The following is a 14,723-nucleotide window of genomic DNA, read 5'->3' as shown; positions in this document are numbered from 1 at the left end:
TAGCAACATCACTCTGAATGAACCTCACGGATTCAGACAGTCACTTTCATAAAAGAAATAAAACCTCAACTCACAGCAGATTCCCCAGAAGGCACTTCCTGTTTGTTGGCTATCAGCAGCTCTTTCAGGTCATTAGTGGAACAGACTTTTCTCAGCTCGTCTTTGATGCTCCAAATCAACTCTGTCTGCTCCTGTTGAGGAAAACCTGGTAGCTTGGATATTTGCAATCACTGTCCAAGAAGAGCAATCCTGAAGTAGCAGGCTACTGTCAGGCTTCCAACAAACCAGAAAGAGGCAACTAAAAGGAACACTTGCAAACAGCCCAATGCGGTTACAAGCTGTCAGGTTTCGGTGTGACTGATGAGATTGTGTGCTGTACCTGTGTTTTTCCAGCTGTGAGGCTGCAAGTGAAAGTCAGCACCAGAGAGACAAGATGCATTTTCTCCCTCTGCTGTGCTTTTCTCTCCCCTAGTATGTGTTTGTCTTGTTTTGTCTTCTAGGAAATGGGATCAGACTTTAACAACAACTGCTCCAGCCCATTTCAACTAACTTCTCTTTTCCTTGGAAGGACAGTTATTACCATCTTTAATACCATCTAAGAGATTCTCAAATTGGGGACTTGGGGGAGTCCTTTTAAAAATCCAGTTGGAGGGAAAGGGAACAATAAATGTTCAAATGAAAATCTTACTTAATATTTTACATTTCAAATGCTTTAACTGTTTTTCCTTCTTTTCTGTACCTGTAATAAAAGGTCAAAAATATGTTTATGAGGTTTGTAGCAGTACTCAGTAGGCGGAGGTCTCTGCAAACCAAATCCTGAACCTTGTTTAACTCTGTTTAATGTTGCACAGTGATGGGGTCATGTTAAACACCACTGACTCTTTAGGCCCACATATTCCATCTAAATTAATACAACAGGTCACATGATAGAAGTAGAGCCCACAAATCCTGACTCGTACTGCCAGTTTTAAGCTACGAGGCCACATACACACACTCCCCTATAAAAAGGAACTATAAAGGTCAGACATCCAGCAAAAAGGGAAAAATATAGAAACTCTTCTTTTGGGACTTTCCATTGAGAGGGAGAAAAGGGAAGGATAATGACAGAATGTTGGACACTAAAATATCACTTGAGACATTTCTAATAATGCACATGTATTTGTCATGTGTGTGTTTAGGTGTGGTTTTCTCTGTACCATGGCGATAATGGGTAGCAGATATGTACGTTAAACAGTGTAATTTCTAGTTTCAGTAGAAAAGACAAATGAGTTCATCATACTAAGAAAAAAAACAAAAACAAAAAACCATGATGAATTTAAGAGTTTAACCCCAAACCAACCCTGATTCTCAGAATGATAAATTGTAGCAGTTGAAACCTTCCGGATCTGTAGATTGTGAACAGTGTGCTCTGCTAAGGATGTAACAAGTTAAAATCGCAAAATAAAGCAGCAGAAAACTAAAAGGCCTTTCTGCTCTATGTAAGCTGTGTGATAGCCATACTATTAAGACTTCAATTTCAGGAAAAGCTGTAGGTAATTTTTTCTTGAAAAAGATATCTACGCCAAACGTTTAATGTCTATAAAATTCTTGAAACCAAATCAGAAAGTCTTTCCACTGCCTTTCCTAAACCAAATACACAAAGCTAGGATTTATCAAAAGTTTATACTGAAGAACTGGACAGGTAAGTCACAAAAGGGTGCAACTGAGCAAGTGATATTATTTCTCATTGACCTAGTTCCACACCTTGTCTCTGTTCAACTTCTCACATTTTATATGCTCCAAGATCTTAGGCAACAACATTCAGTTTTAATAGCATCCCTGGAGCCAGAAAGTGGCATAGAAAGGACTAAAACAAGTTATCTGAAAGATGAGACTTTCACCTCTAGGTCACCCGTTCAAATCCAGCCACCAACAGCGAGGACTTAAAGCGCTACCATCCAATACCTTTTTGGTGACCTGTTTGAAATGATGTGCTCTCTTATCAGGGGCAAAAAAGGTTCCACAGCACAAGTGTCTTAACTTCTCTGAGGGGCCAAGGTCTGAACGGGCTTGCATAGTGAACTAGCGTCTCACCACTTTACAGATGAAGCATACTAACAGGGCAGCATCAGGGATGCTTGCATTGCTGCAGTTCACACTGTACTTGTGTGAATCAATAAGACTCTAGATCCTGTAGCTGTGAATAAATAGGACTCTACGTGCCATGGCTGTCAACCCAGCACCCTTCAACAGCACTAAATTTTGGAAAGAAAGTTTTAAAAGTTTGGGATAGCTCAAACAACAAACCTTTAACAGCTTCTCCTGCTTGGATTCTCTGTCTTTTTCTTTTTTCTGTTTCTTTTTTGAGGTCACATTTCCGTCCACTTCATCTCCTTTTCTCTTTCTAACGGAGAAACACACAGAAGGGAAGTCATTCAAGTGTTTGGCAGCAACTGTGATTACAGCAGATTGAAACTGAACACTTCGTACAGACTAACCTTTTGATTTGTGCAACCCTAGTTCATTTTAAAAATTTCCTTCCTGCTAGATCTTAAATATGCAACATAAATGCATTATCTGCTCAAAAATTCTTGACTCCATAATGGAAAATCATGACCAGACTATGCCTGTTTAAAACAGTTTTCCACTGGAGACCTGTACAGACTGGCAAAAGTATATATAAAAAAATTAATTGCATCACCCAAGAGCCTCAGGAGATATTAATCTGGGGCTGTATTAACTATTTGAAACATCTTAACTTAAAAAATAAAAAGTCAGTAGGAATCAATACATTTTCTCAGATCAATGTAATGGCTGGCACAGATACAAGTCCTTACAGTAGGGACATCAGTGGATAATGTATCAGTAATACCTGGCTTTTCATTTTAGACTTTGCTTGAATTTGAAGTGTCAAGGGTGGCAAACACAATGACCTTGGTAGGCCAGTTTTCTTTCAAGGGCCTCGATTAAAACCCATGTAGTATCAGACAGGAGAAAAGTTTATATCAGCCCCCTGGTTTTAAGTTGACACTATTCTCACAGTGTTAGGGCACAATTCTGCACAAACAGTTTAACTGAAGTTGGCTGGAGCTGCACTGGCTGTTGGGAGTTCTAGTATAAAACGTTGGCTCAGAAAGCCAATAAAAGGGGGGACTTCAAAAAGGACAAGGGATCCCACAGAAGACAATTTACAAATTTCCAGATCATTTTCTTGGCCATGGTGGCCTTGACATATGTTCCAAAATTCAGAGTGTTTTCGCTCTTTTGGGGAGAAAGGGGGAATTTCACAAAGCTCAAGGGAGAGGGACCCACACTAACCCAGAGCTCAAGATAGGATGCATATACACAGTACTTTTGACCTCTGGTTAATTCTTCCGGGTTCCCTACCATTCAAGGCCACATTTGTTGTATTTTTAAGAACAAAATGACCGTACCTGTGTTTCTACCACCACCTTAGATTGTGAAAATAACATTCCCTATGAAACTACTTATCACCATTTTACATGGTTTACCCTTTTTGCACTTCTATCAGCTTTGACAATGGAAATAAACTAGCCCAATCTTGAAGTGTTTGGGGTCTAAATAGTGCAGGGAAATGTTTATATTAAAGGATCCATTTTCATGAAAATTCAAAGATTTGTAGAAATATTTCCATTGCATTTAGACTTTATAAAACCTGCCAAGGGTCTAGAGTTTAGCCAAACTTTGGTTTCACTTACTATGACTCAGCAGCCGCCCTTTAAAAAGCATTTGTTACTAATTAGGAATCACACTTGTGGGGGAAATGGCTAATCCCCAGAGCCCTCAACAGCATCTACCAAATTAGCATGTGAAAGCATTCACTTCCTCTCAATCTCTCTCCAACTGAGTTGCCTGTTCAGATAAGTGAGGCCATTAGTCTGACTAGGGTTTGATGGCCTCATAAGATGGCTACACAGTAAAATGCCCGCACACTAACCATCACCTCCAGCTGGGAGGCCCAGAATGAGGCAGAAAAGCTGCACCACATTCTGGAGATCACTTTTTTCACAAAAGAAGCCACATGTTCCTTCCAACACCCCTGCAACTCACTCACCTGGGCAGCTGAATATCAAGAAAAGCACAAGCTAAGAGAGTCTGGCCTTCAACTGCCACCAGAATGAATGACAGGTTTCAGAGGGGTAACCGTCAACTTCAGCCCCCAACTAAAACCTCTCCAGCACATCATCAAGGATCTACAACCTATCCTGAAAGATTATCCCTCACTCTCACAGATCTTGGGAGACAGGCCAGTCCTTGCTTACAGACAGCCCCCCAACCTGAAGCAAATACTCACCAGCAACCACACAACAAAAACACGAACCCAGGAACCTATCCTTGCAACAAAGCCCGCTGCCAACTCTGTCCACATATCTATTCAAGGGACACCATCATAGGAACTAATCACATCAGCCACACTATCAGAGGCTCGTTCACCTGCACATCTACCAATGTGATATATGCCATCATGTGCCAGCAATGCCCCTCTGCCGTGTACATTGGCCAAACCAGACAATCTCTACGCAAAAGGATAAATGGACACAAATCAGATGTCAAGAATTATAACATTCAAAAACCAGTCAGAGAACTCTTCAAGCTCCCTGGTCATTCAATTTCAGACCTAAAAGTCACAATTCTCCAACAAAAAAAATTCAAAAACAGACTCCAACGAGAAACTACAGAATTGGAATTAATTAGCGAACTGGACACCATTAAATTAGGCTTGAATAAAGACTGGGAGTGGATGGGTCATTACACAAAGTAAAAACTATTTCCCCATGCTAATTTTTCCCCCTACTGTTACTCACACCTTCTTGTCAACTATTTGAAATGGGCCATCCTGATTATCACTACAAAAGTTTTTTTTCCTCCTGCTGATAACAGCCCACCTTAATTGATTAGTCTCATTACAGCTGGTATGGCAACACCCATTTTGTCATGTTCTTTGTGTATATATATATATATATATATCTTCCTACGGTATTTTCCACTGCATGCATCCAATGAAGTGGGTTTTAGCCCACGAAAGCTTATGACCAAATAAATTTGTTAGTCTCTAAGGTGCCACAAGTACTCCTCGGTTTTTTTTTGCAGAGTGAATGAGTCCATCCAGCCCCTTCACCAAGTGAGCCACGCCAGGAACCTCTCTGGTGACCTCCTACTTGGGAGTAGGTTTTGCGTACTAGCTGTAACGATTGAAGTCTTTTGGAAGTTCTGCAAAATTTGTCACCTGCACCAAACCTACCCTGTGCAAAAGGTTATCGACTTAAGCCCAGTTCAGCAAAGCACTTTGTGCTTCAGTTCATTACATTAATTGACTAGGGAAGAAGTATATGTTGAACTTTAAGGGATATGCTCAAGTGCTTTGTTGAATCAGCATGCTAGTACCTAAAATGCCTCCTTTTTGGCAAGGGGAAAGTTAAGCAGCACTCTTATGTAGTAATCAGACTTTCCCCTGCAAACAGAATCAGCACATGAATAGCCAGAAGCCTAATACACCACTGAAAGGCACTGTGCCCACACATCCCATCAGCTAATGAAGTCTTTGGATGGTTCTCCTCTCCATATGCAGCACTGGATTACTCTCTCCTGGCAGAAGTAGTAATGTATGTCGTAAGTTAACATCTGGGCAGCAGATAGCAAAAGGCTTGCTTAAAAAGCCTGGGGCCTATGACCAACTGACATAGGCCACCACCAGAAATGTTCCACTTTCTCCTCACCTTCCTACCGGATCTAAGCTATGGGGTTTATTTAAACTTTTAGAAAGCTGATAGGGGAAGAGGGCTGAGGACTGGCGTAGTGTATCCTGAGTCTTCTGATCACCACATCAGGCATCCAAGCTCAGATCTTCCTTGCGGAAAGAAGAACATATGAAAAATACTAACAGCAGTGGAGATTCTGGTGCAAAACCAGCAGCCAGTCTGAAAAGGGAGAAATGCAAAGACCATCACCTCAGTCTCTCCTCTTCAAAGCATTAACTGATTGTTCTTGTTCCTTGCGTGAGTGGTATTCCCCTGCAGGTTAATATAACACTGCAGTTAAACCAACCCTGTATGATAGTGGTATCGAGAGGACAGCCTCTCTTTCCCCAGTAAAAGCTGCCTCAAATAAACAGCAATTTCTACTCTACAAAGATAAACGTATAAGAGAATTCTAGGGCTATAGACATTTACTCTTTATTTTTAGAGCATACGCTAGTTGATATTCAAACGAGGTGCAGCCTTTAGACTTTCGGCAAGTTGCCAATGTAGCCCTCAGCACCACGCATCAGTGCTCCCTACAAGGTGAACCTTTCAGCACATAGCCACGACCTTTTTCTTGTGCTGTTGCAATATGGTATTGTCAGGCAAAGTGTCCAGCAAATCCATCTACCTACTTTACACCCCTAAGACTAGGGATGAAAACCCAGAGCACATACAGGAAAATTGGGTGTTGTGCCTAGATTGTACTGGGCTGGGACTCAGGAGATCTGGGTTCCAGCTCCAACACTGCCACTGAATCATTGTGTGACCATGGGCAAGTCTCAACTATGGCAGACTAGAAAGACAGGGAACAGTTGCATCAAGTTTTCCTCCCATTTTTGATACACATTTTATTTTGATGGAAGACTCCCAGCCAGTTCTTGCTATAAACTCTCTGTTACTCAGTCCCCCACCCCACAATCTATGATTGTCTCCCTTACAAGAACTGCTGCAAGACTTAGTTCCAGAATGTGTGCAATGCTCCTTGAGCTCCTCAATGGAGGGTGTGATGGAAGCGCGAAGGATGCATGCAGTATTCCAGTCACAGACACAACATTTGGGTCCAAACAGAGCTCTGAAAAGGGAAGCCAAAGGCATCTTTGAAGCTCATTGTTAAAATCTCATCTGGTTTAATAAAAGGTGCATCGGAGACAAAAGACGTTCAGTTCATTTCTCCTGCATGAGCTAATGTGTGAGGCAAGTCTTCTGGGACATTAGCTTCTCCAGTCAATCAAGCCAGTTTTGGGCTTCAAGAGAATTTCTTCCTCTCTCTTTGCAAAAGGCCAGCAGTGAGGAAGCAGGGGAATTCTACATTACTCCCAATGCTTGCTAGACTCCTTTTCTACATGCACAGCTACTTTCTTGGCTGATCCTTAGCACCCGTAGCTTGACCACCGAGCATAAACAGCAGGAGAAAAGGTACTGGAGTTGAAAGACTAGCTGGCACACTAGCTGGATGTGGCACCTTCATGCCCACTGCGTTTGCTGCTTTCCAACCTGTACATGAGCAAAGACAACAGGGCCAGAAACCTTGGTATGCGACCTCAGTCTGCTGCACTCTATATCACCAGGCACTGTGATTCTAGGTTCATGTTTTATTTATACAGCAACTTGGCAAACAAATCCATGGCCTCTGATTGTAAATGCTTCACAGTTCAAGTAGAATCACCAAAATCCCCTGGAAAGGAGAGCCAAAGCAGACAAGAGGAAATATTTACATAGTGAAACTTCTTATGCTCTTCCAAAGGAACTAAGGAAACCCGTCATATACTGATCCAACTAGATTTACGTGTTACTCTGCATGCAATAATAGACTTTCAGCTCTCTGCACCTGAGAATGGTAATAGCTGGTAAGGGTAAAGATGGCCAATTCCCTGGCACTACCCAGCAATAACTGCATTCATTACAATCAATGGCCTGTAACAGCTGTAACTCAGATACTCTGCAAATTCACTGCATCTGGGAAAGCGTTGGTTAGGAAGGTGAGCAGACTGGTGTGAGAGGGACTTTTGTAATGTATAGCATAGACCAGTGGTTCTCAAACTTTTGTACTGGTGACCCCTTTCACATAGCAATCCTCTGAGTGCGACCCCCCCTTAAAAATTAAAAACACTTTTAAATACATTTAATACCACTATACATGCTGGAGGCAAAGCGGGGTTTGCGGTGAAGGCTGACAGCTCAAGACCTCCCACGTAATAACCTCGCGACCCCCTGAGGGTTCCCAAGATAAGTTATAATTTAATTAGATTCAATTTCTGTCACACAGATCAGTGGTGAAGGGAAAAAAAAAAAAAAAAGACTGACAATCAATTCCTACTCTGCCTCTGTTGGCAACAGTGATGACTCCAAGCCTGATAAAAGAGGAGGGGGTTCTGCAGTTGAGTTTCTGACACACTCAGGTAAAACCTATCCACAACAGAAACAGTTCAGTGAAACCAAAACTTGAGGGCAGTTGGTGTAGATGGAGCCCAAGACACAAGTATGACAGATCTCAAGGAAAGCTGGAAGGAAGCAGAGATCTTGAGATCTCAAATCGTGACAACTAAATCTGAAACAAGAGTAGGCATGTAGAATGAACGTACCTTTACATGGGAAAGCTGGCACAGGTTACGCAAGAAATAAGAATGAAAAAATACCACCTGAACATACTTGGTGTCAGTGAGACGAGATGAGCAGGGAGTAGCAAGATTGTGTCTGAAGTGCTGTAATCTTATGCTCAGGAGGAGCAACACATGAAAGAGGTGCAGGAATTGTGTTGGATAAAATCACAGCGAAGACTCTGTTGGCGTGGAAGCCAGTGAATGACAGAACAACAAGAGCCAGGCTGCAAACGTGACATGCCAAATGTACAATAATCCAAGAACATGCACCAACAAAATGCAGCAGGTGACAGTGAAAAGGATGCTGCACCTGTTCATAGAATGTAAGTCTTGATGTCATAGTTTGGCACTTCCAAGTTGATGACAGACAACTTTGTTGCATAATTTGGCAACATCGCTACTGTCTGGGAAGAAGTCACAGCCACAGTAGCAGAAGGCATCTGAACTAATAATGGCAAACAAGCTCTTGAATCTCTCTCGCACAAACACCCTAAAACAGGAGGCAGTCATTTCCAGCACAAGAAGATTCATAAGTTTACATGAAGATCACCAGACAATGCGACTGTCAACCAGACAGACCGTGTTTATATCTAGGAGATGGGACACCTTCTTTGAGGAATGTTAGAGCAGATGTTGGCTCAGACCATTATCTTTTAGCGGCCAAATTACAACTTAAACTTAAAAAGAGCAGGAAGATGGATAAAGAGAGTGTTACAGCAACAGAGACATTCAAGGACAAAAATGCGTATCAGACTCCAGACTCAATATAGTAGCCATTCCAGTGTTTTAGACGACCAGCCTGACGAAAGTCTGGAAGACAGATGATCAAAGTGGAAGAAGATGGTAGTTGAGACAGCAGAGGAAGTAGTGGACCACTGGAGAGGAAGAAAGAAAGATGCATGGTTTACATCTGGAACATGGGCAACGACAGAGAACCAGAAAGCTCTGAGGGCAAAAAAGGAACAGTGCAAGACACAGGAAGAACTCTTAGAGGCATATGCAAGAAACAAAGAAAAGGACAAAAAAGACAAGATGCAGGCAAGACAGAAATGCCTGGGTTCAGGAGAAGGCTGCAGAAGCAGAAGATGCAGCACAGAGAGGAGATTTCAAGCAGCTCTATAGAATAATGAAAGACCTCTCGAAGAATCCAACCATCACAGAGATTCTCATGGACAGATGCTGAAAACACATGAAGAACAAGCCAGATGACAAAAGGAACATTTTCATTCCATATTAAACTCTCCAGGGCCAGTGATCGTGCACAGGGTCAAGAGAAATGCCAATGCTAAGTTAAAAATAGAAGAGAGACCAAACACAGCTGATGAAATTAAAGCAATCATCTAAGGTCTCAAACAGCGGAAAGCTCCTAGGGTTGACAGAATTCAAGCAGAGGAATTAGAGGTGGGAGGTGAAATTCTGACTGAGCAGCTAACAAAACTAACGAAATATGAGTGAAAGAACAAGTTCTACAAGACTGGACAGATGGTATCAGCATGGCATTGCCAAAAAAGGTGATCTTACTCAGTGCATGAACTGGCAAGATATTGCCTGGGATTGATAACAGTGCCAAGTATTGGCTACTGTTATGCTGAATAGAATTAAGAAGGTAGTGGATAAAATATTACCAGGAGTACAGAGTGGGTTCCATCCAGGTAGATCATGCTGTGAACAGATATTCACTCTTCAACAGTTCATTGAAAAAGTTACTGCTTGGCAAAAATCCATCGTAACTTCATCGACTTCAAGAAAGTTTTTGATAATACCCACAGAGACACCCCAGGGAATATTGCTAGAAACCATGGGATACCAGACAAACTGATCAACATAATAAGGAGTTTATATGACAGAAGTAGATGCACAGTAAGGTCAGATACAGACCGGGGGAGTGGTTCGATATTGTGACTGGAGTTAGGCAAGGGTACGCCTTATCACCAATCCTGTTTGCATTTGCCATAGGTTGGGTGATGACGCAGGTAACAAAAGACATTGCAGGTGGTGTAAAATGAGTTACACGACCGTCGCTTTCCCAGTAACAATGCTTTAATAAATAGGATGTGGAATGGAATGATTGCCTTATACCAGAGGTAGAACAGGAAACAGCAACAATTGAATTGAAAGTAAATACAGAGAAAACCAGATTATGAAGGTAGAAAAGTGGGCAGCAGATGCAAAGGCCTACATGGATGGAAAAGAAGTCCAACAGGTAGAAGAGTTCCGCTACCTGGGAAGTGTGAATACATTTGAAGGTGGGTGCGATAATGATATTCATACAAGATTAGGAAAAGCAAACACCACTTCTGAAAGGTGAAACATCTGGTCAAACAGAGGTCTCCACACCAAACTAACGGTCAGATCGTACCATGTGACTGTACCGAGCATGCTACTGTATAGCACAGAGGCTTGGCCAATGACGGTGGCTATTAAGAAGAGACTGGAGGTCTCAGACAGAGCTGAGGAAGATGCTACACATTTCATGGAAAGACAAAACAACAAATGCGAGAGCAAGGGAGCTGACAGAGCAGGGCACATTAGAATATATCAAAGCAAGCTCGGGTAGCTGGGAGACATACACCCTATGGAAGGTGGAAAACATGCTAAGCAAGCACGGTGCCTAAGGAAGGAAGGCCAAGGAAGAGTGGGCATATGACAGTGAAGAAGATACTGAATGCACTGGCATCACCTGAAAAGTACCACAACTAATGAGTAACTTAATCAATGGAGGAACTGGACAGCCCAATGAGTCAGTGGCACAGGAGGAACGAAAGTCTAAGGAATCACTTCTCAATCAACAGATCAGAAATAAAGAGAACAACATTACCACCCCCACCACCAGACAGTGCAGCACAGAGTCTTTACAACTGAACTCATGAGAGCATAAGAATGGCCATGCTGGGTCAGACCAAAGGTCCATCTAGCCCAGCATCCTGTCTTCCGACAGCGGCCAATACCAGGTGCCCCAGAGGGATTGAACAGAACAGGTAATCAGAAAGTGATCCATTCCCTATTGCTCACTCCCATGATTGCTACTTTATGGCACAAAATATTAGATCGGTTTTGAAAGTCATGGTTCCTTGGTTGCACTCTCTCTGTATTTCCAAGGGAGATATTTAGATTGCAAGCTCCTAAGGGCAAGGGTGTGTCTTGTTTTATCTGTGCACAGTGCCTAGCACAACAAGGCTCTAAATCCCCGATTATGGCCTCTAGGCACTACTGCTATACAAACAATAAATGATTAAGACAGATTAAAAAGTCCTATCTATATAAAACACGGAATTTGTGAAGACATGCAGTGTGTCTTCATGGATCTTCTAGCCAGCAGGCTCTCTTACATCCCCCACATACCCTTCACTCTTCATGGCAGGCAGCTGCTTTTTCAAATCTTCTTTATCCTCTGCTTTCAACATCCCAAAGCCCTGGAGCTGACTGGCTCCAAATGCAGGGAGAAAGCCCAGTTCTGCTCGGTGGCTCACAAAGCAGTTTGGATGGTACCAATTATCTATCATTCCCAGTTGGGGCTTTTCGGGATGCACCATCTTCTTGGAAATTCTGATCTGCCCCTGAAGTAGAGAAAAACCAACAGTACAAGCGTGGCTGTGATGCCACTCTGGGAAGGACCTGAATGTTAATTCAGAGAAATAGGCTGGTGATTTTATAAAAGTAATGCTTCTTAAATAGTAGAGTAGTAGAAACTGTTCCACCAATCACCTGCTAGCAGTCACATGCTGAAATTTACACCAGTACTTTCATTCTAATCCCCCTGGTTTCCCATGCTCTGAAAATTCCTTTTTTGAGTTAAACTTTTCTCTTTTAGTCTCAGGCCATACTTACTACTTCTTTAAAAAAAATTGTGGGAAATCCCATAACCAGTCTAAGCAAAGAATAAAATTCAATCAAGTAATTTTTGCTCAGTAATAACTCAACAATAGCTAATTACATTTTGGATCCAATCCAACAACGTTCACTCATGCAAGTAGCCCTACAGAGGTCAAGCAAGCAAACCCTGCAGGATCAGGCTCCATGCAAGGAATTTTAAATTATAAAACTTTGGTTCTCCAGAAATTAACGTGTGAGAACTAATGAAGTCAGCCTGATTTCTGACCAGATCGTATTCTGAATTACAGTTCAGCCTATACTATTCAAAACAATCACTCAGAAATCCTCATTTCAAAAGCAAATTTGGACTCCAATCCTGCAAACACACATGAAAATTTATGCATATGAGTAATCGGTGGGATTATTCACATTAAATAGTGCTTGCAGGTTCAGAGCCTTATTTTGCTAGCATTTCTTAAATACCTATATATGGAGGAGCAGGACATACCCTACAAAACAGTGATGGGATGGGTCAGTGGAGAACTGCAGTACCCCCTGGCCTTCCTGAACAAAAACACATTTACAGTACCACAATGGGAAGCCAAAACTTCTCTCCAGGCTTTTCCTCTGCAGAAACACCAGCAGTAATCTGCCAATCAGCTCCAATGCCTGGACTGATTAAATATTTTCTTTCCTTTACAGAAGGAAAAGTCAGCAGGTCTAATTTCCAGGCTCTGAAGAGGTCAGATTTGAGACCCTACTGCGGTGCAAGAGCTTTGGGTTGACAAATTGTTCAGAACAGAGCATTTCTTCTGAGAAAGTACTGCATCTTTTAAACCCATAATATAAAAAGAGAACAACAGAAAGAACAATAGTTCAGAACTCATGGAATTAATTGTGTTGCCCTGGACCGGAAGGGGAAAAACCCAATAACTGTATGTCTCTACCTTTTCTATTTTCTGTGCACAACCTTTGCAGGTACTTCTGTTAGACTTGGCATATTCTGCAGCGAAGTCATTTAAACTCTTCTCAGCCTTGCCACCTCCCTCCTGGTCAATGCCTTTACCTGGAGAACAGAAGCAAAAATACTATTAAACGTCTAAAGTTGTTCATTTTATTTCTTTAAAAAGTCTCCCCAACTGTTTATCATCCCCCACAATCAGCACAAACATAGTGAGAGACTAGCCGTGAAACAAAGCCAAATCAACCACAGCCTAGTACACTTAGAGAAATAGGTACAGTGACAAAACCCACAATGCCCTCTCTGCGATTCAGAATCCTACAGGAAGCGTTAGGAACTCTGTAGACTCATAATCAACTTCTAAGGTTACTCACCTATACCTCAGTCTTCACTACTAGGGAAGACAATCTCAATCTCTCACCTGCACTTGTCAAAAAGCATATAACGCTGCAACACTAGTTCCTGCAACTTCACATTTACAAAACAACCCCTATGAGAGATGAACTTTCTACTCTGAAGAACACAAGCCTGATCTGTCAGAGGTGTAAAGTGAGGACTCAAGCTCGATTCCAGCTCTGTCACTGAGCTGATATGCTGCTCTGAGGTAAATCACCACCTCTGTGCTTCAGTATCCCCATATGTCATGAGGGGATATAGCTTAACTATAGCTCACATGCATACTGTGAGGATTAACCAGTTAACGTTTAAAAAGCACTTGGAAAAAGTCAAGTGTTCTGTATGTGTGCAAGGAGGAATTGTGGAAGTCTGCTTATGTAACTGTATATTTTAGAACAGTTATACTCAGCCCCTCAGTGGTTTGGGAGCCACATTAGTGATCAACAATACCCAAAAGAGCCACAGTAGTGAAAATTCATTGCTTCATTGTCTGTCTGTTCTAGAAGTAGTATAAAATTAAATAAAATAAATAAACATTGCTATTGAAGACCTGACCAGAACTGGAGTCAACCAAATAGCCACACCTCAAACAGAACTCCCCTTTCCATATACAGGATGCATTTTCTTTGATATGTTATATGCCAGAGAGGCTGACGTCAATCTACAAATCTCCCACAATTCCTGTGTTGTATGGACACTGATGGTTTGAGTCCGCACTCTTATTAAATTATTCATATTACTGTAACATCTAGGCACCCTATACTCACCCAACCACTTCCAATCTGGATCTGGTCATTTCCCTGACCATTTAGTTAATTGCACTGAACTCTTAATACAGCGCTTATACAATCTTTATTAATGTTTTCTGGATCTGATATATTGGTAGGTGTGATGTCTTAGTAACCTGAGACCTACTGTGAAATCATCACTACTTTTCCACAGTGCATTACAGATCATTTACTAGTATCAGCTAATTGAAGCTAAACTACACTAGTCAAGTAAGTGAATAAAAGTATATTTAGTGATGCAATGTCCTTGCTTTTTCCACTGTTTGGTCACTTTCTAACTATCTCACAGGGTTCAGTATATACAGTCAGTCTCCTAGTCATTACTGAGAATCCAGAAAGTTCCAGTGATTGTTCTGATTTCACCATCTGAAGGGACATCACAGCCAGTGAGCAAAAAAACCAGTACCCATAATCACATCCCCTC

At 41.8% G+C, this 14,723-nt stretch overlaps 1 protein-coding gene across 1 annotated transcript in view; it reads right to left on the bottom strand.

The window, feature by feature from the left end:
- PARP1 (poly(ADP-ribose) polymerase 1) overlaps positions 1-14,723 on the bottom strand; it is a 53,635-nt gene that overhangs the window by 27,965 nt on the left and 10,947 nt on the right. Inside the window, exons 3-6 of the mRNA XM_037895618.2 lie at positions 13,102-13,220; positions 11,684-11,898; positions 2,287-2,383; positions 75-191 (exon numbers count right to left, since the gene is read on the bottom strand). Coding sequence (XP_037751546.1) covers positions 75-191; positions 2,287-2,383; positions 11,684-11,898; positions 13,102-13,220 — 548 coding nt within the window. The remainder of the gene's footprint in view (positions 1-74; positions 192-2,286; positions 2,384-11,683; positions 11,899-13,101; positions 13,221-14,723) is intronic.

The sequence above is a fragment of the Chelonia mydas genome, chromosome 3 (genome assembly GCF_015237465.2).
Source record: "Chelonia mydas isolate rCheMyd1 chromosome 3, rCheMyd1.pri.v2, whole genome shotgun sequence".
Taxonomy (NCBI): Eukaryota; Metazoa; Chordata; order Testudines; family Cheloniidae; genus Chelonia; species Chelonia mydas.
The sequence above is the reverse complement of the archived record's forward strand: the minus strand, read 5'-3'. Positions and strand labels throughout refer to the sequence as shown.